The sequence below is a fragment of the Leiobunum rupestre genome, chromosome 3 (assembly GCF_980474605.1).
Source record: "Leiobunum rupestre chromosome 3, qqLeiRupe1.1.hap1, whole genome shotgun sequence".
Lineage (NCBI taxonomy): Eukaryota > Metazoa > Arthropoda > Arachnida > Opiliones > Sclerosomatidae > Leiobunum > Leiobunum rupestre.
The window spans coordinates 33,036,188-33,063,594 of record NC_143386.1 but is presented as its reverse complement, the minus strand read 5'-3'; the positions used below and the strand labels follow the sequence as shown (position 1 = coordinate 33,063,594).

The 27,407-nt window shown below is 36.5% G+C and overlaps 1 protein-coding gene across 1 annotated transcript; it reads right to left on the bottom strand.

Annotated features, from left to right (window-relative positions):
* Nucleotides 1-3,239: 3,239 nt before the first annotated feature.
* LOC149951528 (uncharacterized protein F54H12.2-like) lies at nt 3,240-4,577 on the bottom strand. The gene is made up of 2 exons (XM_090169572.1): nt 3,858-4,577; nt 3,240-3,695 (listed from the first exon to the last, which is right to left on the bottom strand). Exons 1-2 carry the CDS (start codon nt 4,575-4,577, stop codon nt 3,240-3,242), a joined length of 1,176 nt encoding a protein of 391 aa, XP_090025698.1.
* Nucleotides 4,578-27,407: the final 22,830 nt, after the last annotated feature.

Sequence of the window (27,407 nt, the reverse complement as noted above, 5' to 3'; positions counted from 1 at the left end):
TATATCGGAAGCGTTGAAGGAAAACATCCCTATGCAACTTTCTGAAGCTGAAGAAACATCCTACCAAACCACCACTCATTGTTACGTCTGCGAAGAAGCTTTCACGAAAACCTCAATTAAAACACGTGACCATGATCACTACACAGGGGCGTATAGGGGTTGTGCGTGTCAGAACTGCAATTTGAAAATGAAGGCGCCAAAATTCATCCCAGTTTTCCTTCATAATCTGAGCAGGTAAATTAGTTGTCTATATTTTTTAAAGGTATTTTTACTTATGATATAAAACATTTGTAGATATGACGCCCACCTCATTATGCAACAAATTGCAAAGATCAAAAACAAGAATATAGACTGTATCGCTACCAACAGCGAAACATACATTTCTTTCACCTTGGGTAAACTACGGTTCGTTGACAGCATCCGATTCTTGCCAGCTTCCCTCGAGACCCTCGTTGGAAATTTATCGAAAGGTGGGGCTGACAAGTTTCCGCTCTTAAACTCGGTTTTCACGTCGGAAGAGGTTAATTTACTTCTGCGAAAAGGAGTTTATCCGTATTCCTACATTTATTCGGAAGATCGTTTTAAAGAAACACAACTTCCACCTATCGAGTGTTTTTTCAACGATTTAACCGATGAAACTCTGAGTGAAGCCGACTACGTGCATGCGCAAAACGTATGGAGAACTTTCAACATCGGAAATTTGGGTATGAACACTATTAAAATAATAAATATGTATAATCTTTAATTGAAAATTTTATTTTTAAAGGACGGTATCACGACATTTATGTTTTGTCTGACACATTACTTCTGGCAGACGTCTTTCAAAGTTTCCGTCGTATGTGCATGACGTATTACCGACTAGACCCCGCCCATTCCTACACAGGTCCGGGTTTCGCGTGGCAGGCGGCTTTATGTATGACTAAGGTGCGTCTTGACCTTTTTCTGGATGAGGACATGCATCTTTTCATAGAAAAGGGGATACGAGGTGGGGTTTCAATGATCAGCCATCGTCTCGCACAGGGTAATAACAAGTACCTGGAAACACACGAGCGTTCCAAACCAGATAGTTTCATCTGTTATCTCGGTAAGAATAATCAAAATTTTAATAATAAATTTAATTATACAAAAAAAAATAATAATAATAAATTAAAATATATATATATATATATATATATATATATATATATATATATATATATATATATTTTAAAAATTTTATTAAAAAAAATATATTTTAAAAATTTTATTAAAAAAAATATATTTTAAAAATTTTATTTAAAAAAAATTATTAAAAAATTAATTTTAACGATGTTATTTTAAACAGATTGTAACAATTTGTACGGTACTGTCATGTGCGACGCGTTACCAATGAAAGGTTTTGAGTGGATTGAACCCACCCCTGACTGTCAACGCGAAATTCTAAGTTGCCCCGACGATGCCTCTGAGGGATATATTTTGGAAGTGGATTTGGAATATCCGGACGCATTACACGACGAGCATAACTGCTACCCGTTAGCTCCGGAATCCATGTCCATTAAACCGGAAATGCTTTCCGAGTATTCCAAAACCCAGATGACTGAACTGAAAATCCCTGTTAAAGAGAGTCTACCGAAACTGGTGCCCAACCTAAACAACAAAGAGCGATACGTTGTGCACTATCGCAATCTCAAGTATTACGTGGAAAAAGGGCTAAAAATCACGAAAATCCACCGAATTATGAAATTCGAACAAGGTGCCTGGTTAAAGTCATATATTGACTTTAATACGGATAAAAGGAAGATGGCCGCCAACGATTTTGAAAAGGACTTTTTCAAATTAATGAACAACGCTGTCTTCGGTAAGTAATTAAAAATTAAAATTAAAAATTAAAATTAAAATTAAAATTAAAATTAAAATTAAAATTAAAATTAAAATTAAAATTAAAATTAAAATTAAAATTAAAATTAAAAATTAAAATTAAAATTATTATTATTTTTTTTTGCAGGTAAAACCATGGAAAACTTACGTTTACGTAAGGATTTTAAATTGGTTACGACACCAGAAAAGGCTGTTAAAAAAGCTAGATCGCCCGCGTTCGAAAAGTTCACCATCTTCCAAAACGACCTTGTTGGAATTCATTCCGCTAAGAAAAAGCTTATTCTAAACCGGCCCATCTATACAGGTTTCGCCATTTTGGATCTATCGAAACTTTTAATGTATAGATTTCACTATGAAGTCATAAAGCCGCAGTACGGAGAAATGGTCAAACTTCTTTTTACCGATACTGGTACGTATACCCTTTTGTATATAGCATAGCTCATTTCTAATGATTATTTGTAATTTACAGACAGCCTCACGTATGAAATCCAAACACCGGATTTATACGAAGATTTCGCCCAACAGAAGGAAATGTATGATTTTTCTGGATACCCCAAAAATCATCCTCTGTTCGACGAAACCAACAAAAAGAAGCTAGGCAAATTTAAGGATGAGATGGACGGCACACCGATTGAAGAATGTACTCTATATTGTCATCTAAAGGCGAGAAAAAGACTTGCAAGGGTGTGTGTAAACGTGTTGTGCAGAAGCGCGTCCGTCACGCGGAATATCGCGAGTGTCTTCTGAATCGTAAGTTAACTATCGCGGAGATGAAGCGCATAGTGAGCAATAAACATATTGTGACGACTGTGCGACAAAACAAATTGTGTTTAAACCCGTGCGATGATAAACGTTATATTTAAGACGATGGTATCACAACTTTAGCCCATGGACATTATAAAACCAAATAAAATATTTTTATGACAAATTTATTGAGTATTTCTTATACATAAATTCTACAATCATACGATCATTAACATTTTTGTTTTTTGAAAATCTTTCCAATATACTAAACATTTTTATTCCCTGACACAAATTAATTGCAAAATATATACAGTAACCACCGCAAGCTTTACTAGAATTTCCTTGCAATTGAACAGAATTATACGTGACAGTTAAGCTGTTTTTCTCTATAAAATAGTTAAATTTAAACAAATCAGGACTGTTCCCGAAACTCTCGAAGAATGTAAAATTTAGTGACCTTGAGAGATATATCAAACACCAATGTTCTCCTACTCCTTTGGACGTATCAGTGTTCACGATGTAAAGTGAAGGATACGTTTTCACATTCTCGGGAAGTTTGTCGGCAGGGAAGACTCCTCTGAACAAATATTTGGTAAACGGGTCATTCTTGAGTATGATTTCAAGTTGTTGCGAGTCCATTATGAACTTTGGTCATACAAAACTGCTCTGTTCTTGTCGATCTCGACCAAAGATTGATATTCGGAATAGTAAATCACGCTAACTGTTGACGGCAATGATTCTCCGAATGTTAATTCGAGACGAACGCTCCCGTTCTTTACCAGGTTAAAACAGTCAGTTGAACTTCCATTGAGGTCGGGAGTTAAATCGAATACGAATAGTGCGTTTCCATTGGCGAATTCATCACGGTTGATGAAATTTCCTTCATCAATATTCCATTGACCAGTTTGAAGAAAGAGGTTGGCGTATGATCGTATAAACAACTTATCTTTGAAATTTGGGTTTAATGGTTTTGCCGGGACACTACTACCATCAAGGTATAGGGCGATTTGAGTTAACGAAAAATTTTTAAAGTTAAAAGGTGACATTTTGTAGTCTCCCAAATACGCATTCTGGTCCACAAATCCGATCACCACCTTACTCGGTATTTGACCATTATATAAGTTGTCTTTGACGCATATTTTGTTGCCTTGGGAAATTGAAAATGAATTACATTCCATACGGGTGATAGGATATTTCATTGTTGCCAGTTCCAAAGTTTTAGCGTGGGATAACATAATCTCTGGCGTCAATCTAACTTTTCTGACAAACATTGATGCATGTGTGAAAATGACTTTGCATTTTTCAAGGTCTGTGTGTAAACAAAACTCGTTTGAGCTTTTGATAAACTTGAAATTTAGATCTATCAGGTTAGGAATAAGTCGATTTTGTTGACAAATATCGGCTCGTACAACTCCTATCATGTCAATAACACCTTCTTGAGCAAATTTTGCACGTTTCTTAAATCCGTCGTTATTGGAAAATTCATCAAATTTCCCGGCTTTTTCTTTATAGAATAGAGACGCGGTTAAGAAACTTTCCTTGGCTGGCCCACCATATGTCAAGAGCGTTTGAATCATACTCTTGTAAGGATACTGTTGAGGGCATGATGTAACTGATCTGTCACCTAATGATACGTGAACTTCGCCAAAGAGACTATGTAAAAACAAATTTTCCGGACCAACTTTGTCCGCGGGAGTTGTGGTTTTAGATACAGCGTCGTAAATATCGGGTTTTGGTAGAGTTCCATCTGCTTTCACAATTTTCACTTGAACTTGAAGTAAAGTATTTTTCAAATCAATGTAAGTCTCCGAGTTTCCAGCGATATTAAAGATAATTGCTTGGTTTTCATTTATGTTCGATGTTGGATTATATTCAACCCATTGACTTCCTATTATACCAGTTTGAGTATAAGGTACGTGAAATAAATCAAGTTCCGAGCTAATGCTGTTCTGCGAACTGGGGTGAGCTAGAGACATTGTTCAATGATGATGATTACGAGAATATATCAGACTGAAGCAGAGAACGTCTTTTCTTCTTCCTGGTTCGAACTGAACTGATGATGGGAGACGTTTTACGTTTCCTTTTACGTCCATTTCCACTAAGTTTACTCACTGCTTCGGCGGCTCTTCTTAAGGTTTCTTTCCCCGCCTCTTTCCCCCGAGATTTTAACGCGTCTTTAATAGACACACCACTCGAGACGTCGGAAGCAATTTTTGCTCCGGTATTTAAAAATTTTCGACCAAGGAATGTGGCACCCTTTTTGAGTAAAGGCATGGCCGACCGAAATGCCGAGGCTAATATATTTCCAAGACCATATCCTCTTTGCACGGCTACTCCACGGTATACCGGAATTGATCCGTGTCCAATTTGATTTAAGTGATAGTTATTATAATCGTTTACAGAAACGTGATCCAGATTACGTGGAGACATGTTTCTCCTTTGACCCACTATCCACAAATGAACGGAAGAAAGATTTTACACTTGATTTTATAGATAAGTCCATGTTCTTCGGGGTCTAAAATGAAGAGTGACGTGAACTTTTCCTCGTTCGAAATGTACAGGCTGACCCATTTCACTCATAATATTAATTTCAATGGTTTGAAAATTTTTATGCGCAATAGGCATATAATGTGGTCGTGAAAACTCTTTCTCAACAGTATCTCCGTCTTTTCCTTGAATACTTATAATACGTAATAAGGGAACATCTGAATCTCCAACCGATCGACTTTGTATGATATCGGAGTATATGAACAGAGAATGTAACCCAGCGTCCATATCACAGCTAAAAGGCGCCGTCATGGAAGACACTATAGTTACGTCTCGGCCTGGAGTTCTCGTGAATCCTAATATGATGGCGATTTCATGTGGTATGTAAACTTGGTTCATTTCATAAAGTTCAACAATTACACGACGGTTTGGTTTGTTGTAATATAACTTGACTCTAGAGCTAATATTTTGCCCGTCATCATCAGTAGTCATTATTTCCAGTAAATCTTCAACTCCGTAATATCCTGGTGGTATTCCTATATTAACGAAATCCATTACGTCGTTGAAATTTTCTATGTCAGTGTGTTTTCTCGGTGTCTTAGGTGTTTTAGTCTTTGATTCTTCTAAGGAATCCGGTAGAGAGATAGTTTTCCAAATTCGAACTACACACTCTTCTTGAACGTTATTCCAAGTTCTTGGGTAACTGATTTCAGCAAGTCCAACTTCATACGCTCCCTCAAGTTTCATTGGTTCCGGTAAATACGTTCTAAACTTGCTTATAGTGTTGTTCTCGAAATAGCGTATAGACGAGTCCGAGGGTAGCGTGATATAGAAACTCATAGTACTACGATTTCTTGCACCCAAGAGTCAAAATCTGGACCGTAACCACGCCAACGTACTAGTAGTTCTTTCCTTATGATTATGAATTCTCTTCATTTTGGCATAAAAACGGCAGCCTCTTCTCCTGGTATAAGTCCGGTTCGTAGTCTGTGATCGTCTGACGTAGTTGGTTTCAAATCCACCCATAAAACCCAAAGTCTCTAGCGATTGCTTGATGAAAGGCGTCGATGACGTGTTTACTGTTAGTTGGGGAAATCTGTCTAGCCAAATGAAATATCGCCGATTTGTCACGTGGTGTCTTGAAAATTATCAGATAGTGCGCGTTTAAATTTAACGTTCTTATTTCCTTCCCAGGATAATACAAATTTTGCATAAGTACAAAAACCGACGTGTTTTTATGATGAGAACCTCTTATAAACAAATTCGTGACATCCTTGTTATTTGATATTTCACAAAGTAAATCATCAAGAATAACAAAATTCTTGACATTTGGGTCTAAAATTTTAACGTCTAATAACCCTTCGTGAAATTCAACGGTGGGTGTATCATCTAATACCGAATTAAACAGTTTGGGTTGATATTCCGTATAGCACCATATAAATCTTTCTGGTGGGGGTGAAATACATGTATCTTTATATTTGATAAGATTAGCCACGAAAAAGGATCAGACTGTTAAAAGGATGTTGCAACCTGAAATCCATTTTAAAGAATGACACATTTTTCTCAAATCAAATAGTTTTATTCACAAAAATTGTTTAGCGTTACAGACTATTCTAGCGACCATACATTTGCAAAATTCTTCATTTAAAAAGGTTTTTAAAGTAAAAATTTTATAAATCTCAATGTAATCAAAATTTCTTATCGCAGTGTCGTAGTTCATTTCAACACGCATATCCCAGTCTTCAAGACAGTTGTGTTGAGTCTGTGACGGATGGTCCACGGTACAACCGTAGCAACACTGGCGGATATTAACACGCAACTGTTCCAAAATACTGTCCTTTAAAAGGTCATATATTCTATTTGCTTCATTTAGGTATGTTACAACGTCTTTATACATATCCATTAGCACTTTGGTGAGAGCGTAACCAATGGCGAAACCCTTCTTGGTTGGGAAAAACTTGCCGTACAATTCACCGTACCCCGGAACCATCTCCCGGATATCCAAAATTTTTCGGTTCTGATACGTTCTTAGTTCAACACGTTTCGTCTCGGAACCGCTGAAAAAGCACGATGATCCTGGGGCGTCATCCTTCTCAAAGAAAGCTAGTATTTCATCCTTCTTTCTGTATAACTCATGAAAATCGGCTTCGTCTAAGGTGATTCCCGTAGCACTATCTCGAAGTCCTAGACGTACATCTAGTGTAGACGTAACCTCGATGAATTTCTCTGACGAGACGGCGAACAAAACTTGGGCAAACATGCTATGAAAATTTATATGTTAGGAACATAGAAAAAATATTTACTAGGTAGAAAAAAACTAATATACTTACATAGATGATTTCGTGTTGATACTTGCTCCTTAGAATGTTCTTTTACCAAGATCCCACCTATATTTATACTATAACATTACGGTGGAGATGCAACATTGCACCACCCTGCCTTCACCACCCACACCGCTCGGTGGTGTCACTTTATTAATTCACCACCAGCGCCACCCTGCCTTGGTACGTTTACTACTCGGTGGAGCGGCCTCCACCGGTAGAACAGTATGTTTTGGGACCCGCTCGAAGACCCTACTTATGAGAGTTTCAATTAATTTCAATTCTTTTTTGCCCTTGCCTGAAAAATATCAATAGAAATCTTTAATGATTTGGATAAGTATCATTTCAAATACTTCTTTAGTTTTAATTATTATGAAAAGTATATTTCAAAATATTTCAAATACGTTTCACGAGAAAGTAGAATCAAATTTTTTCATATCAAAAGTTCTAAGTATTAAAATGAATATTTCAATTTTAATCTTTTGATTATTGATTCAGTAGTAAATCCTTCAACATTTTATTTTGATTTTATGGATTAGAATCGATTTTAATTTTAGTATTTTCAAAAACTAAATTATGGAAAATAAATAAAGCTATTGCATCGCCACAGCCCACACCGCCAGTTTGCAACACACATGGCTCTCTAACGGTGTCTGCGTGGGACGGTGGGAAAAATAACATTTGGGAGTTTTGTTTTTAGTTTTGAAATCGCCTTTCAGGCTGCGCGGCGCAGAATCAAAGTCTCCGCTTTCCGTCCCCCCTCCCTCCGCCTATTCGCCCCCCCCCCCCTCGTTAAAAAACAGCGAGAAAAACTGTGCGACCTTTGACCGCTCCGCTCCCTTCTATCACTTAACAGTGTTTCGGGTTTGGCTATATTTAAGTATCACGTGAAATAGGTTCGCCGCTCAAATAGTGTATATCGGCATCTAGATGGCGCTAAAATATTTCCTCTCAAATACAAACAAAATTGAAGAGAAACCAGAAAAATATCTATCATGTAATTTCTAATAAAACAAATGGAAGCGCTAGCTCTATTCCGCTCTTTTTTTCGCTAGGCTAGGTAAGTGAAGTATCTTTTAAAATATATTTCGCTCCCGATTTATTTTCTTCAAAATTCTATCGCAATCATTATGCAATGTAGAAGATCATATCAAAATCAAATCATTTTATTACCTCTCCGAGGGGACAAAGTCCCCTAGGAGGGGTTATACAACGACCGTGTCTGTCTGTGGGTGGGTCTGTGGGTGGGTCTGTGGGTGTGTCTGTCTGTCAGGACTGCGAACGCGTTCGCATTTTCGGTGCAAAGTGTAATCACTGCGTACGCAGTTTCTCAAAGGGTTGGCAAAACCACCGTGTGACGGTGAGCGTTAACGGATGCATTTGCGGTTTGGTTTGGATGGTGTTTTTTCGCTCACCGTCGTGACGGTTTGGTGTATTAAGGTTTTTGTAATGTTTATGCGTAGGTTGTGAGTGTTGAATTTGTTGTGTTTGTGTTCTGATGGATGTGCATGTTGAGTCTGTTGTGTTTATATGGGCGTTTTCTCTCCAACTTCTTCTTAATGACTTTGGGACGGACCGAGTGCTGAGTGTAATGCTACCTCTCAACGTCCAATGGCAGGGTTTCCACCAGTTGTACACGGTATTCGTCTTAGTATCAATTTGCGATCGCATCGGGCGGGATTTGAACCCGAGACCTCCTGATTGACAGGCGGACGTTCTACCACAGAACCACCGACACTTCTTACGCCTTACTGAAAATTAGACCTTCAGCTTTATCGGAAGCGTATTTAATAGAGTACGAAATTTTGGTTTAATTGAAATAGAATTGAAATTGAAATTATTGCATCGAAGAAATTCTAATTTAGCGTTTCTCTATTGATTAAAAACAAATGCGCCACCCAAGTTTCGAACCCAGACCATTCGGCTTGGCAGTCGAGCGCTCTACCACAGAACCACCGATAGCTGCTTAGATTCACTGAAATTAAGACAGGCATCGTAAGCATAATAGGTAATAAAGTCTTTTTTTATTAATGAATTTATGAAGGCCTAATCTGGTATTTTTTAAAGGTTAAATCTTGTTTTAGCGCAGTCAGCCGAGATTAGAGGGTTAAAGGGTAGACCCTGTGGGTGGTCCACTTTCTTAACGACCTATATATAGTTCTGTTAATTCAAAGGAGATAATTTAACGTTAATTGCTTTAAGAGGTGGCGGTTAGTCAAGTGGCTCTCTGTGCTTTGTTGATGGTAAGGTTTTTGCTTCTTGTAAATACATTTGGTGTGGATATTTGGATATCTACGATTTCTAACGCAGTCAATGATTTCTTGGGTGTGCGAGTCATTATATGATATTGGAAATTGGACGGCATTGGTCTTTTTCATGTGGTATGCGTCACAACGTCAACAGGAAGTGAACGAGTCGTCCACTACCAGATATCTACGGTATCTTCATCAAGGGCGAGTGTTGAAATAAAATGAGCGTTAAAGATGCGGCAAGTATTTCGTAAGCGAGTAATTCCAAAAAGCCTCTGTAGATATTTCTTTCATTAAAATTTGCTTCGTATTATATTTAACTGATAAACTTGTTCTGTAAAAGGGTTTAATTCAATTGTGCATTGTTATAGTACGTCTAACTTACTGTTGTAACTACTTAACTTATGATATTCTGAATAAATTAAAATTGGTCGTTTCGTCTCAATTATTTTAATTATAATTAAAATTTTATACCGGGCGGGATAGAAATGGGTTAATATTTTTAACAAATAACTCTAAATTGCGGAGATATATCTTTAAGGGTTATCTCGAGAAATTAATACCACTAGGGACAATTCTACCGAGGAGAGGTATATTTTGGCTTGCCAACTTGTTTTTATTTTTCGGATAAAGTATCATCTCGTATCCTAAAAGCACGGCCGTCTCGAGATCTGCTTCGCGCTCATAGCGGCCCAGGCGATCGTACGAAAATCGCGTATGGGAAATTAGTTCAAAAACTTCTCACATCGTTTTCTGGCGCTAGTCTAGCCCCCCTTGAGAAAATTCGCAGCCATGTTATCGAATGGGAGGAACTGCGCGGAACTTTGGAATTTCAATTATTATCGCGTAATGTGTAATTTTTTGTAAAATATTTTTTTAGTAATATTTAAGTGAATTAATAATGAAAAAGTTAAACACCTCTTGAGATTTTTTAACGCAAAGTAAAGTTTTGAAAAACGTTATTAAAATTTGGTCATTCTGGAGCCAGAAGTCGCCGTCGACGTTTTCTGTATATAAATGTAAACATAAACACGTGGTTCTCCTTACAGTTGTATTTTTGCTATGTAGTAACTTCCAGAGGCTTTTGTTTTGTATTAATGTTTAAAAATTTAAACATTTAATTAAAGTAGTAAAATAAATGAATTTTAAAAGAAAACAAATGTGACTTCTCTTGAAGAATATGTAAAAGTTTATTATTAAGGTAATGACTTGTTTTTTTAAGAGCCAAAATAAGTTTAATAATACATAATATTGGAATATGGGATGATGTATTAAAATGATAATTTATACAGGACTAGTTGGAATATTGTTTAACATAGTATGATTATTTATTCAAATATTGACTAGTTGAAATATGGGTTAACGTGTAATAATTTATACAGGTACATGTGTTGACTATGTGGAATATGGGTTAACATAGTATGATAATTTATTTAGATATTGACTAGGTGGAATATGAGTTAGCGGTTAACGCATAAAAATACAGGTATTTACAAGTTGGAATATCGGTTAACATATATATATTTATACAGGTATTGACTAGGGTGAATAGAGTCAACATATAATGATAATTTATACTGGCATGGATTAATTAACTAACTGTCACTTGGAAGATCACTATGAACGAAAATAGTGATTGAAACTTGGAAGGTATTTAAATCTGATAAATATAAATAGTTAGGAAAAATTTTGAAAACTACAATTTACAACTTGAGTACTTTTCGAGAAAGAGGCTTATGCACAAGTTCTTTCACTTTCTCAAATTTTGCGGACAGAGTTTTGGTAATATTTGTGATAATTGGAGGTACGACCTTTCTACAAATTAAATCAGCAATTTCATTCGGGTGATTATTATTCAAATCACATTGGATGTAAGGGCATAGAGCAATTTTTGGCCACAAGTGGATTTCAATGTTTTTTAAAATTGCAGGTGAATCCCGGAGATAGGGTACAGCTCTCTCTATGAATGTTGTTACTATAGCCATTAACATGATAAAGCTTTGCTGGGGATACCTAAGGTTTCCTCTGTCGGATAATTTTATCAATCCAAGTAATGGTGAGTCAGAATTAGCCTGTGATACATTTTCAAGGCACAATTTGCAAAAATGTTTTTCTTCTAGAATTTGTACTACATAACCAGCCAAGTATGCGATACTTGCTAGCCGTAAGGTGTATCTCTGTGTATCTGGGTACTCATCCAAAGCATTTAGTATGTCAGTAACTTCAGAAGGTAACGTAACTTCATTGCTGTTAAAAATAGTTGAAAATTCATCGAGTCTGGTATCAATCATGGCTGATAGATTTGTGAAGCGGTCTTGGAGAACGTTAGATGTTTTAGGTTTTGTTAATGATATAGTGTCTCTCTTAAGGATGGACTCCAAACTGAATATAGTGGCTCTTGCATCAAGCATGTCATTCCCTCCAGCCATTTGCCTGAGGATGCTGAAAAACATTTCAATAGCATCGCTCGTTAAATTTCTTGTCAAGACAAATTGGAAACCAGATTTAAGGAGGTATGACACGCAAGATATTGTAGACAATGAAGTTATTCTAATAGATTCATATTTTTCCTTTGTCAATATTTTCTTCTCGCAGTCGGTTTGAACTTTTTCTAGATATTGAGGAAAATCATTTTCTAGCCCAGCCAGTCTCTCATCATTAACAGAGAAGAATGAACACTTGTTCTGATTTCTGGACCTGTATCCAAGACTCATAGTGGCTACATTGTGAATGTCATACCACTTTTGAATAACTTTCATATAAGTGATAGTGGCACCTGCTGTTTTAAACTTGTGCGCTTGTGGATGACTTCCTTGGTAGTTCATTAGGTATTCCAAAGCCGCTATGACAGGAGTTGAAAATATATCTATTGCTCGCCTTACACTCATCTTTTCAATATTTCTTGGGTAAACAGCTTTTCTTGTGAGGCAACGAACAGGTTTGATGTTTTCGTCTTTTTGAAGCTCGTAAGTCCATTTAACGTACTTACCCGAAACATCTTCAGAGCCTTCTTCACTACCAGTTTCTAGGAATCGAGTTTTGACATTCTTCATTACGTGGCTAGCATCAAAACTAAGATTCAAGACTCGGCTTTTGTCCACAGGGTGTGGTACTGTTGGTATAAGGGTGGAGCGAGGACCATTACCAAGCAATCGCATCATGGCGCAATTTGTTTTGTGGTTGTCTGTCACTAATCTAATGACAAAGAAACCACAAGCTTCTATTTCTTGGATAACTAAAATGGTTAACTTGTGGAGCTCTAGACCTGTAAGTTGCTTTGAAAAATAATAAGCAGCTGGTATTCTAAATGACATTGACATCCCACTCATCAGGAAACATAACAACTGATTTGCAATTACTGGGACTGTTGGTTTTTTAGGCTGTGGTTCATCACTTGCGCTAGCAACAACAACAGTGATGTTCCGTGCAGTGTCTTTCAAGCCAAAGATCCGGTCTAACTTTTTATCATAAATCGCTTGGGGCTTGATGGACATTTCATCAATAATTACTGACACGAATCTATCTTTAGGATCAAGTCTGCTAGCTTCAAGTCTGAGTCGTTCTTTGATGACTGTTGTCACACTTGTTTCTCCATTGATACCACCTACAAATCTCTTCAGTGTTCTCTTGGAAGGTAAGGAAAGGATTCCATTTTTCCTGGGGTAGTTATACCCTTTAGGAGAAGAAAAGTTCCACAGAGCACACTGTCTCACTGCAGCTTCATTCCATGTAGGACGCTTTTTTTATAGTTGCAAACTATGTTCAGCAAGAAAATAGCCTCGTCTTTTTCGTCATCAGCATCAGCCATCAGTTGTTGAACCTTCTTTACTGGAGGGTTATTAAATGCATCAAGTTGGGTCCGAAGTGAGTCAATTATTTCTTGCAGATCTTGTAATTTTTGGTTTCGGCGCCAGACTTTGCTCCTAAAGGTGTTAATGGTTCTTTTCATCTGTAGATAACTTTCAGCAGTTGGCTGATTTCGTAAAATGGCATATGTTGGAACTGTTTTTTCAGTTTCAACTTCATTATTTCCGAAGGGCTCAGATAGTGAAAGTTCATTTGAGCTAGAAATATTTGGAATAAGTCTTGCATCTTGTAAAGTTGAAGTTGATGCTCCCTTTAAGATCTTTGATGGTGGAGCCTTTAGATTTCTTTCTCTAACATTCCTGGTAACTTCCTCGTCTTGTTGCATGTATTTTGGATAATCAGGAAATACAGTTGGAAAGGCACCTTTCTTTAATTTGCGGATCTTTAGACCTTCATAGTAATCACTTTCCTTAAAATGTACACTACAAACAAATCTTTTGCGTGATGCGTAAGCTTCATTGACCCCAAAATCTTTTCTAGATATGTTCTTAGTCCATAATTTGCATAAATTTTCATTAACTGGAAACTGATGAAATGATACATTGATATTCTTCTTAGATTCACAGAATGGAACACAACAAATTTTTGTGGTGGGCATTTTTGCATATTAAAAAAGGCAATATTTTAAAACAAAAGTTTGAGAAATGTGAACTTAATTTAAAGAATAATAAAGCTATTTATAATAATAATAATATGAATAATATTGTGGTTATTTATTTAAAATTCTGATAAAATAAATGCTAATACTGGTTTGAAAACTTAAAAACTTGAAACCTGTGAAAAGCAAAATAAACTTTGGTTAGGCTTAGCAATTAACTAATAAAACTCAATATAAGCATATTACTTTAATTAAATAAATGTTTTAAATGAAAACTTATTGGATAAAGATCAAATCGTAAGTTTTATATCCCAAACTTTCCAGAAGTTTCTGAAAAACAACGCTAAAAGGATTACCTAGTTGAATTTACCGCCATAGAAAACTATTAAATATCCCGCTGATTTTTTACATTTAAGGGGGGGCTAGGACAGCGCTCCTAGTGTTAAAGAAAGGTATTCGCGGAAATACATAGGAGAGGAAATCTTTGCCTGGGCCGCTATGAGCGCGAAGCAGATCTCGAGACGGCCGTGCTAAAAGTATCTAAAGATACGAGCGCGCCCATCGCTGACAGACAGTAAACTACCTTGAAGGTCAGGTAACACTGCTTCGATATCGATAATTCGGCGTATAACGGCCATGTCGAAAATTAATGCGAAACATTTATTTTGAATTTTCACAAAATTGTGCCGTTTCTAAATGATTGACGATTTAATAGGTAAATATAACATTTATTTAACTATCTAGACGGACTGTCTTGTACATGTTATAATAGATAAAAACAAAATCACCACTGTTTGTACAATAAAAACGTTCATTTTATTGAACTATGCTACGGCCGTTTCGGCGCCAAAACTAGCGCCTTCGTCAGGCTAAATTACAATGATGACAAAAAACGTAGCTGCTAGCGTTAAAATTACTAAAAAACGATAAGTCCATTATAATTTGCAAAGCAGACAAAGGGGGATGTACCGTAATACTAGACAAGTGCGAATACGATAAAGCTGTTACTAAAACTTTGAGCGAAAACACATATAGTGAACTTAAAGGGAATTCCACCAATAGTTTCCACAATAAAGTAAAAAATACAGTGAAAACCTGTGTACATTTAACCAAAGAGGAACAGACAGCGCTAATACCATCTAAGTTCATCGTCCCTAGATTCTACTTATCCCCCAAAATCCACAAGGAGTCATTAAAATTTAGACCGATCGTTCCAAATTTAAATTCGTCATCCGAACGCATTGGAAAATATATTGTTAAGCGGTTTGGCTATCTAGCGACACAGCACAAACATACAATAAAAAATTCCAAGGAACTGCTGGACAATCTCAAGAAATCGGGACTAGATTCTTATGACATTCTCGTATCATTTGATGTCGTATCGCTATTTACGTCTGTTCCAGTAGATGAAGCGCTAGCAGTGTTCAAAACAAGACTTAGGGAGGAAAGAATAAATGAACTGGAAATAGACGAAATACTTTCGTTGACTAATCTCGTTGTATCTAAAACGTTTTTTCAAGTGAACAACAAGTTCTACACTCAAAACCAAGGACTGGCGATGGGCTCTAGCCTGTCACCGTTTCTTTGTGATTTATTCATGAACGATCTCGAAACCAAGGCATTAGCCAATTCCCCGTTCGAGGTTGACTTCTGGAAGAGGTATGTGGACGACATTCTGTCTAAATGGAAACATAGCCTAAGCGATCTAAATAATTTCCTCAATTATCTAAACAATATCAATACTAATATAAAATTTACCGTGGAAATTGAATCGGAGGGCAGAATTCCGTTTCTAGACATTTTAATACATAAAAAAGATAATATCGTGTCCACTACCGTCTACAGAAAACCCTTCTCTATTGTGGCGCCGCCCCACAATAAATCGGTACACCCGTTTTCCCAAAAAAAAGTCTGCTTTCCTGTCCTATACAGAAAGAGCCCTATACATTTGTAGTGACAATATTGAATATAACAGGTCCAATTAATTGTTAGAGAAAACAATTAAATATTAGGTAGTCGGTAGAAATTGTTAAATGGAAAACCAAAAATAAATTAATCAACAACATAGATGGCCCCGCTCATGAAGTCGCGCTGCATTATACCAACCTGTTGAAGTAGCACCGATGATTTCTATCTCGCCAAACTTATTTTTCTTTTTTATTAAGGGATCTAGTATTACCAAACGTTATTGTGGCTACACGCCAATTATGTTTACACTGTATTTCGCCTCTGACGAACTCTCGTTTTTTATCATCATTGTAATTTAGCCTGACGACGGCACTAGTTTTGGCGCCGAAACAGCCGTAGCATAGTTCAATAAAATAAACGTTTTTATTGTACAAACAGTGGTGATTTTGTTTTTATCTAACATTTATTTAATTTGAAATACGGAAAACATGAAATAAATTATTGGACGCACGAAAAAACTTTTGTTTATAATTAAGTTGAGCCTTGGACATCATTGAATGAATGAATCAATCTAGTGGGCGTCTGACTCTGAGGTTACGTGAGGTAGGAAAACAAAATCGTATCTGCAACTTTAGTCTACTTCACGGCCCTATTTCGTCGTATTAATTTTCTTAAGCCAAGTATTTATTTCTTAGTAATCTGTGATTTGAAATTAAACTCTAGCTTCGCATCTGTTATTTTATTTATATAAAAAAAAGAATGCGGCTGCTACATAGTACATACTATCTGAGACAACGGAAAACAGCTTAAGTAGAACTCATGAAGATGATTTTTATTCAGTAGACAATACTACCAGAATTAAATGAACGAAAGTTACCAGTCTCCTATGTTCCCCATATTTCGGGCGTTTTCCTTTTGCACTCAATCTAAAAATGCATTTTTGTGTTTCGCGTATCCCACTATACTTCAATATGACTAAAATCTACAAAGTTGTATTTGGATAGACCGTCTTCAATTTCCTTTGAATTCTATAATTGAAACTAACTGAGACAGGTAATGTATACTTTTTGGTAATGGCAACTACGTGTTTCTGCCTCTGAAAAATGGGTTATTTGAAAATACCTCCATAGTAAACCCAAAAATTTGGCTGCAAGTCTGGAATTTTGCCAGATTGATGGTCGATTTCTCTTAGATAGATAAGGTAGCCTACCCGAATAGAGTATTTTTTTAATTTAGCAATAATATAAATGGAATATTTACACAATCAATGAGATCATTAGACTATTTGAATGGGGCACTCGACAAGCGCGGGATAAATCAAAATTAGGATCTACGCTACCTGGCGGAGAAAATGAGCAAATCATTCCAATCCCCCTAACCCCAAGGTTGATAGAAAAAAAATTTACTATAAGGTTGCATTATAGAGGGGTTTTCTACTTCGAAATTTCGAGCTCAGAGAATGGCTTAGAAAATCACCGTAGAGTGACGTCACCCAGAGGAACTTTAGCAGACGAGAAATTCTTAACACTAGGAGATTATTATTGATTTGGAGGCAGGGCAGGAAATAAGAAATTAAAAGTTATCGGACATTTGTCCAGTGACCCCCCCTCATTTCAAAATTTTTATCGGACATTGTCCAATGACCCCCCCCCCCCTTAAAAAAAGAGTAAAAACACTTGAAAAAAAGTTCAATTTTTATTTAAAATGAGATCTATGCAAGGTAAAGCCCGGTTCACACTATACAATTAATTGGGCCACTTAATTGAAACCAACTAATTGTAAGCAAGAAAATTGTACAGTGTGAATAAAAAAGTTGGAACAATGGTTACAATTTTTCTGTTCACACTATTCAATTTTCTTGCTTACAATTAGTTGGTTTCAATTAAGTGGCCCAATTAATTGTATAGTGTGAACTGGGCTTTAGTTTTGATAAATATAGGAACTATTTTTTATAGGCAAGTCTTCTTCCTTTTTCTTTGTACCACTGTGTAATAGATTTTTCGGACTGAAAATCTGTTATGGAAGGACCATGCAAAATAATAGTCATACATTGACTTAAATGTTCATTTGTTATACTAGCGCGTTTATTGGTTTATATATTATTCATAATACTGAAGCCTCTTTCTGCTTCTGCACTTGAGGCAGAAATAAGGAATAAAATTTCAAAAATATCACACATTATAGGAAAGCGATCTCTGAATCCTGTTAATGTTCTTTCTATCACAGCCTTGGGTTTTCTTTTTGATTCATGTGGAAAATTTGATAAAACCATTCTTTTGGAAGAAATCCATTCAGAAAGCAATGTTTGAAAATCACTCTTAATTAAATGACAAATATGAGAATGCAGTGTTTCAAGCTCTTCATTTCCAAAGGTGTTTATGTCATCCAAATGATCTGGCCAGAGCCTTGTATCAAAAATCTTGGAGAGGTTTAAAAATTATGTTAACTTTTATATATGTTTTCATATATGTTATTGCAAATTAGTTCAGTTTCTTTTAAGAAAGTTTGGGTTTCGGTCAAAGTCATCATTTTGACATTTTCGTTCAAATATGACCCTTCTTTTTCTTGAAGTTTCTCAGTGACCTTTTTTGTGAGTTCTCCTCCAATGGAAAAAATTAATTTAATTTTTTCAGCTGTTGAAATAATTTCTTCTGCCGCTTCGTAGAAAAAAAGGCTTCTTTTTTGTAGGGTTTCTGAAAATTTTCCTAGTTCACTGTAGACATCAGTAAAAAAAGCTAACTTGACTAGAAAACTAGCATTTGTTACAGAGTCTAAAAGCTTTTTGGCTTTTACCCCTTCTTTGCTATTACCCTTTTCTGCAATGACTTGTTTTAAATGATTTACAACCAGGTTCCAATCTTTTTCAACAGCAGTGAAAGCTCTAAGGTGAAACATCATCCACCTTGTATTTGACAATGATCCAAATTTAATTAAATTAATCTCTAGTTCTTTGGCCATTTGTTTCAGTGTGTCAGTCTTAAGAGGAGAATTTGAATAAAAGTTGTAAATCTTTTTAACCACACTGTTTAAGTCGTTTGCGATTGAAATATTATCCACTGATGACTTGATCTGAAGCTCCAACTTGTGAGCTAGACAATGAACTCCAACTAAAAAGTGGCGAGGTGAACTATCTTTTAAAAGCTTTATGAGTCCATTATTTTTTCCATGATATACAGAAGCCCCATCTGTAGTTACTGACACTAATTTGGACTTCCAGTCACCAATGCCAAGAGATGTAAAAAAAGCTTCATGTTCGTTGAATATATTAATTGCACTCGCAGTGAGAGGATGAATAAATCCAAGGAAAATTGGTAGAGAACAGGCACTTTCTAAAACATTGACATATATTATTTCCTGTGCGATGTTGCTTTTGTCAGTAGATCCATCCATGACTAGAGAGATGTATTTGGCACTTTTGACTTTTTCTATTTGTTCATCAATGATAGATTTGCAAATAAAATTACCAAACGCAGGTACAACTTTTGAATGACTAGTGTAGGAGTCACCTAAATCAACTCCATTCTTTTTTTTGCTATAAACATTAAGCTGGATATTTGGAGAATGACAAGTTTTCCTTTACAATCGTATAAACGGTGTTGAACTTTTTCTGTAAACGTTCTAGGTCCATTTTGTCAATTCTTGAAAAACCTTTTTCAATTGTATTTTCCTTCAATTCTGAAGCTTTCAGAAGTTCCAAATACTTTTGGTGACATTTTTCGTGGGCTTCAAAGAGCTAACCCTTAAGTTTGTGCTCCCTGAAACCAGTTGGATGGCCAAATCGGGACCTTGTGCCAAAGGACGGCATACTTTACAAAAAAACGTGGTTTTTATCAGCATCATACTCCAAAAAAGTGAACTTCAATTTCCAGTCTTCACGAAACTTTCTTCCGGTCTTAGATGTCGGCGATTTATTATTACTATCATCCACTAACCCTTGGTTCTGGATATCTGTATTTCGACTAGTTTCGCTTTCGGTACCCGTTGAAGAGTCGTACCTCTGCGGCTTCACACTTTTATTTTTCAAATAACCTATAAGATTATTTGACTGCACTTTTATTTTCTTTCGAATCTTTGGCATATTTATTTTGGAGTTTTGACCACTGTGAGTAAAGTAACTGTTAGTCTGTTACTTTAGTTCAACTAAAATTTGAGCAAAAAAAACTTACTCTGTTAGAAGTCACCCGGGCTTTGTCGAAACTTTGGCGGGGAAAACGAGCAGCGGAGTCTCGTGAGTCAGTCGAGTCTAGTTTTCTTTATTCCCACCCACCAGAGAGTGTACACTACAGTATTGGTTTATTCCCACCCTCCAAGGCTCCAACACAGCTTCCCCGGTCCCCGGATCCCCGGGCGGCCGGACCACCAGGCGGCCATTCCTCTCTCTTTAGCCACTGCCAACTTTGATCACGCGCTGTTCGCGCTGTAGCGCGAGATATGCGCGAGACATCAAAGTTGGCCGTGCTTTAGCACAGCCACAGCAAAGACTTAGTTACAGAATAGACTATCAAGTATCAACTTCAGTAACTCGGTACTTTATAATAATTTTTTGTAAAATAATTGTTAATATTTTTATTTTGTAGAAAAAAACATTCCCAGTTTATTTGAAAATGTTATCGGACAAATGTCCAATGACCCCCCTAAGATTTTGAAAAGTTATCAGACATATGCAAAATTTATCGGACAATGTCCAGTGTCCTGTGCTTATTTCATGCCCTGTTTGGAGGGAGCAGGAGCAAAACGTTTTTAAAATTTTAGTCAAGGTAAGAAATTTAAAATTATATTTAGAAAAAATTATTTTTTGTGGTAGTGTATTGTGTTTTGAAGTTATTAGGCAACCTCATTTAGAATAACTTACTGAAAATGTTTTATAACCTCAAAATGCATGACCACTGTAAGCCTTTGCAATAACAAACCACTTTGCCGGCCACAAAAATTCAAATTATTGTTTTTAGAATGCCTGGATCGTGCTGTATTTGGCTGCAAGAATTATCATCATTCTTCCAATAAATTCAAAGATGATATTTCTTATTTTACGTTTCCTAATGACAAAAACATGTAATGTTAATGCAGACAAAGCGAGAACCTGTTCTGAACACTTTACAGAAGAGGATTTTGAAAGGAATCTCAAAGATAAATTATTGGGATCGAACACAAGAAAGGTTTTATTAAAAAGTGCTGCTCCTAGTAAACATTTGCCCCATTAAAAATTTCAATTTTCAAGAAAACTTCCACGAATTAAGTAATGCTGCGGATATTTCAGAATTGCGTAGTCTAACTGACCATGAAGATAGTGGAATTCAGTATTTAGCTCTCTGGGTTGCCAAAAAGTGCCAAAATAAGTCCCTGAATTAAATAATGCGAAAGAAAAATTGGATCACAACTATCATATCCCTTCTTGGGTATCTCAGTTATCTTACTGAGGATTATCAGTATCATTGAAAGACTTGTATTCCGTAAAACGTTTTGAAACAATTTTCAGTAACTACCACTATGACCACAGTATTAAAAACACCATATCTAATGAGATTGGAATAGTAAAAAATATGACAAATGTTATTCAGAAAGAATTTATTTACTATCCAAGGGAAGTAATAACCGTATTTGTCAAAATTAGAACGTTAATCAAAATTAGATTCTTAAATAATTTGTTAAAAAAGTTGATAAAAACCAAAATAAAGCGATAATTCCCGAAAAAGAACCAAGAAAATGAAAATCTCACCACATAAAGGGTCATTCCAGGACAGATTTTCCCACTTGTTCACCCGACCATCGCCAAATTTCGTGGAACTTGTATTTAGGGTTATTTGGGCCGTAGAAGTCGAATCTGAAATTTTCATGAAAATTTTTGAAAATGACCTTGAACCCCACCATTAACCATTTCTTATTTCAGCTTCTACTTAACCCAAAAATTCGAAAGAGGGCTCATTTTAAAGTAATTGAAGAGCACAATGGGAATAAGCACTAAGGTTCATGCTATATATAAGATAAAATACAATAAATCAAGTTTTAAATATTTGACCTTTGACCCTGAAAATAGCTCATTTTTAATTTTCAAAATTTAATTTTTTCCGCATTCCCTATACGCGCTTTAGTTGCAGTAAAAAACTGCGAGGGTAATATTTTTTGTTTTCGAGAAACAAAAATATTTTGTATACCCCTCCTTAAAAAATATATAGAAATTTAAGATTAGAATACCACACACGACCTTAAGGTTTTAGGTCAAACATTTCTCAGCTTCCCATTGGTTAAATTAGATTAGGTCAAAGTTGCTTAGAATTAAAACTAAACGTAGAACACATTTCTAATTGGGACCATTTTTCTAATCCTAATGGTTCTCGAGATAAAATTTGAATGACCTTGAAGACCTGGTTCAAGGTCATTGAAATGTTCTTTGGCATTTGTCCCCCTGCACCCTTTATGTAACCTGCAAATTTAAAATTCTTACTTAAAAGACAAGTTGAGTAATTGGCTCTGTATCGTTTTATAGTTAACACCCTGTATATTTTTTTATAAATTTCTATATAGTTTTTTAAGGAGGGGTATACAGAATAATTTTTTTTATCGAAAACAAAAATATTACCCTCGCAGTTTTTTGACTGCAACTAAAGCGCGTATAGGGAATGCGGAAAAAAATTAAATTTTGAAAATTAAAAATGAGCTATTTTCAGGGTCAAAGGTCAACTATTTAAAACTTGATTTATTGTATTTTATCTTATATATAGCATGAACCTAATTGCTTATTTACATTGCGCTCTTCAATTCCTTAAAAATGAGCCCTCTTTCGAATTTTTGGGTTAAGTAGAAGCTGAGATAAGAAATGGTTAATGGTAGGGTTCAAGGTCATTCTCAAAAATGTGACTACACCGTATCTCAGCAACCGCTTAACCGATCTTCCTGAAAAGTTTAGAATCGACTTCTACGGCCAAAATAACCCCAAAATACAAGTTTTCACGAAATTTGGCGATGGTCGGGTGAACAAGTGGGAAAATCTGTCCTGGAATGACCGTAAAGTACCTTGATTTTTTAAGTTCCTATATTAAGTGATATGTTTAAGAAGTTCCTGTTTTAAATCTGACTAACATAAACATTGTACTTATAGTTTAAAATATGTTCATAATAAAGAACAGGACTGTACGTCAATTTATACCTAATAAAATACTTCAGTTTTCTGTTTAACGCTATGATAATATATGAAAAATCAAATATCCCGCCGAAATATTACTCTGGGTGACGTCACGTACAGGAGGCGTCTGCCCTCTTTACGGATTTCGTTCGTTCCCAACCCCGAATGTGACCCCCTTGCCTCACCACTACCACCTATACTATCTCTTGCAATCCACGAAGCAGTTTCAGGTAGCGTGCATTGGAGAATTTGTGCATAAGTTACAATTTTTTACCACCAGGTGGATTCCTGTAGCCAATTTGGCTGTCGTTAGCCTAAGTTTAAAATTCAATTCGTTTCAAGCTTAAGGGGTCTTGATAGTCTTACGATGAGATACAGTTAAACAGGGCCGTGCTTAGAGGTCTCGCGGCCCCGGGCGAAAAGCTTGGGCGAAACTGACAGTTGTGAGTGTAGCGGCCCTCCGGTATATACATCCCTATGGGAAAATTTTAGCGGCCCTGGGCGACCGCCCGGCTCGCCCCCCCCCCCTCTAAGCACGGCCCTGCAGTTAAAAATTAATCAATATTTTTTTTTGAATTTTTTTACAATCAATGAAAATGGTGGTGTCCACGTTTTGACCCGAAATTGAACCTATATAGAGCAAGCAACACGGCTAATGAATATCAATGTCTAGGCCCGCGAGAAGGGACTGACAGGATTGCAAACAGGATGGATCATGGGATTCTTTCACCTTGTGGTCTTGATTGCCGTCTATATCGAATTGAAAATGTAGGCGAATAGGCAACCCTTGTTAAGTCACATATTAAACTTCCCTCAACCTTCTCGCAATAGGTCATGAGCTATACCAGTAGTATATCGTATATGCACCTGCCTATACTGTACGGTATAAATAAGACCATTAAATCAGGAAAAGATGGCTTGAAAAAAGTAAATATTCTTACGCAATATATTTTTTCATTTCACATCGTTAAAGGTGAAGTAATACATTAAGGTTTAAGGTTTTATTGATTCCGTCTTCGACACCCTTTTGGAATAGGGTGGCTCACAAAGCGCACAGCAAAAACAAATGTCAATATCCAACACAAATATAGAGATAAAAATACATGAAAAAGTACCATTAAAATAACAGATTTGGTAAGAAAATATAAAAGTCAACGAGATTAAGTGCAATGAGATGGAAAGGCAGTTAGACCTTATATCCGCTAAATTATATAGTAGTTAAATACAATGCAATATAATAATTAATTATGATAATGAAATGAAATACAATGCCATAGTTATTAGGTGAGAGGATATTGTGTACAAAACTAGTGAAATACTTAAGTGCAACCGAGTTAATCTTAATATCACATAATTTATCACCATATCACCGAGTTAATCGCAATATCACCGAGTTAATCGCAATATCACCAAGTTAATCGCAATATCACCGAGTTAATCGCAATATCACCGAGTTAATCGCAATATCACCGAGTTAATCGCAATATCACCGAGTTAATCGCAATATCACCGAGTTAATCGCAATATCACCGAGTTAATCGCAATATCACCGAGTTAATCGCAATATCACCGAGTTAATCGCAATATCACCGAGTTAATCGCAATATCACCGAGTTAATCGCAATATCACCGAGTTAATCGCAATATCACCGAGTTAATCGCAATATCACCGAGTTAATCGCAATATCACCGAGTTAATCGCAATATCACCGAGTTAATCGCAATATCACCGAGTTAATCGCAATATCACCGAGTTAATCGCAATATCACCGAGTTAATCGCAATATCACCGAGTTAATCGCAATATCACCGAGTTAATCGCAATATCACCGAGTTAATCGCAATATCACCGAGTTAATCGCAATATCACCGAGTTAATCGCAATATCACCGAGTTAATCGCAATATCACCGAGTTAATCGCAATATCACCGAGTTAATCGCAATATCACCGAGTTAATCGCAATATCACCGAGTTAATCGCAATATCACCGAGTTAATCGCAATATCACCGAGTTAATCGCAATATCACCGAGTTAATCGCAATATCACCGAGTTAATCGCAATATCACCGAGTTAATCGCAATATCACCGAGTTAATCGCAATATCACCGAGTTAATCGCAATATCACCGAGTTAATCGCCATATCACCGAGTTAATCGCCATATCACCGAGTTAATCGCCATATCACCGAGTTAATCGCAATATCACCGAGTTAATCGCAATATCACCGAATAAATCGCAATATCACCGAATAAATCGCAGTATCACCGAGTTAATCGCAGTATCACCGAGTTAATCGCAGTATCACCGAATAAATCGCAGTATCACCGAATAAATCGCAGTATCACAGAATAAATCGCAGTATCACAGAATAAATCGCAGTATCACCGAGTTAATCGCAGTATCACCGAGTTAATCGCAGTATCACCGAGTTAATCGCAGTATCACCGAGTTAATCGCAGTATCACCGAGTTAATCGCAGTATCACCGAGTTAATCGCAATATCACCGAGTTAATCGCAATATCACCGAATAAATCGCAGTATCACAGAATAAATCGCAGTATCACAGAATAAATCGCAATATCACCGAGTTAATCGCAGTATCACCGAGTTAATCGCAATATCACCGAGTTAATCGCAATATCACCGAGTTAATCGCAATATCACCGAGTAAATCGCAATATCACCGAGTTAATCGCAGTATCACCGAGTTAATCGCAGTATCACCGAGTTAATCGCAATATCACCGAGTTAATCGCAGTATCACCGAATAAATCGCAGTATCACCGAATAAATCGCAGTATCACAGAATAAATCGCAGTATCACCGAGTTAATCGCAGTATCACCGAGTTAATCGCAGTATCACCGAGTTAATCGCAGTATCACCGAGTTAATCGCAATATCACCGAGTTAATCGCAATATCACCGAGTTAATCGCAATATCACCGAGTTAATCGCAATATCACCGAGTTAATCGCAATATCACCGAGTTAATCGCAATATCACCGAGTTAATCGCAATATCACCGAGTTAATCGCAATATCACCGAGTTAATCGCAATATCACCGAGTTAATCGCAATATCACCGAGTTAATCGCAATATCACCGAGTTAATCGCAATATCACCGAGTTAATCGCAATATCACCGAGTTAATCGCAATATCACCGAGTTAATCGCAATATCACCGAGTTAATCGCAATATCACCGAGTTAATCGCAATATCACCGAGTTAATCGCAATATCACCGAGTTAATCGCAATATCACCGAGTTAATCGCAATATCACCGAGTTAATCGCAATATCACCGAGTTAATCGCAATATCACCGAGTTAATCGCAATATCACCGAGTTAATCGCAATATCACCGAGTTAATCGCAATATCACCGAGTTAATCGCAATATCACCGAGTTAATCGCAATATCACCGAGTTAATCGCAATATCACCGAGTTAATCGCAATATCACCGAGTTAATCGCAATATCACCGAGTTAATCGCAATATCACCGAGTTAATCGCAATATCACCGAGTTAATCGCAATATCACCGAGTTAATCGCAATATCACCGAGTTAATCGCAATATCACCGAGTTAATCGCAATATCACCGAGTTAATCGCAATATCACCGAGTTAATCGCAATATCACCGAGTTAATCGCAATATCACCGAGTTAATCGCAATATCACCGAGTTAATCGCAATATCACCGAGTTAATCGCAATATCACCGAGTTAATCGCCATATCACCGAGTTAATCGCAATATCACCGAGTTAATCGCAATATCACCGAGTTAATCGCAATATCACCGAGTTAATCGCAATATCACCGAGTTAATCGCAATATCACCGAGTTAATCGCAATATCACCGAGTTAATCGCAATATCACCGAGTTAATCGCAATATCACCGAGTTAATCGCAATATCACCGAGTTAATCGCAATATCACCGAGTTAATCGCAATATCACCGAGTTAATCGCAATATCACCGAGTTAATCGCAATATCACCGAGTTAATCGCAATATCACCGAGTTAATCGCAATATCACCGAGTTAATCGCAATATCACCGAGTTAATCGCAATATCACCGAGTTAATCGCAATATCACCGAGTTAATCGCAATATCACCGAGTTAATCGCAATATCACCGAGTTAATCGCAATATCACCGAGTTAATCGCAATATCACCGAGTTAATCGCCATATCACCGAGTTAATCGCAATATCACCGAGTTAATCGCAATATCACCGAGTT

Bases quoted from the DNA above. Each gene is read 5' to 3' on its own strand.
- LOC149951528 (XM_090169572.1), bottom strand. From the start codon at position 4,577: ATGTCTCTAGCTCACCCCAGTTCGCAGAACAGCATTAGCTCGGAACTT. The intron at 3,696-3,857 runs GTTAGATTGACG...ATACCGAGTAAG, and splicing joins CATCAATGTTTGTCAGAAAA to GTGGTGATCGGATTTGTGGA.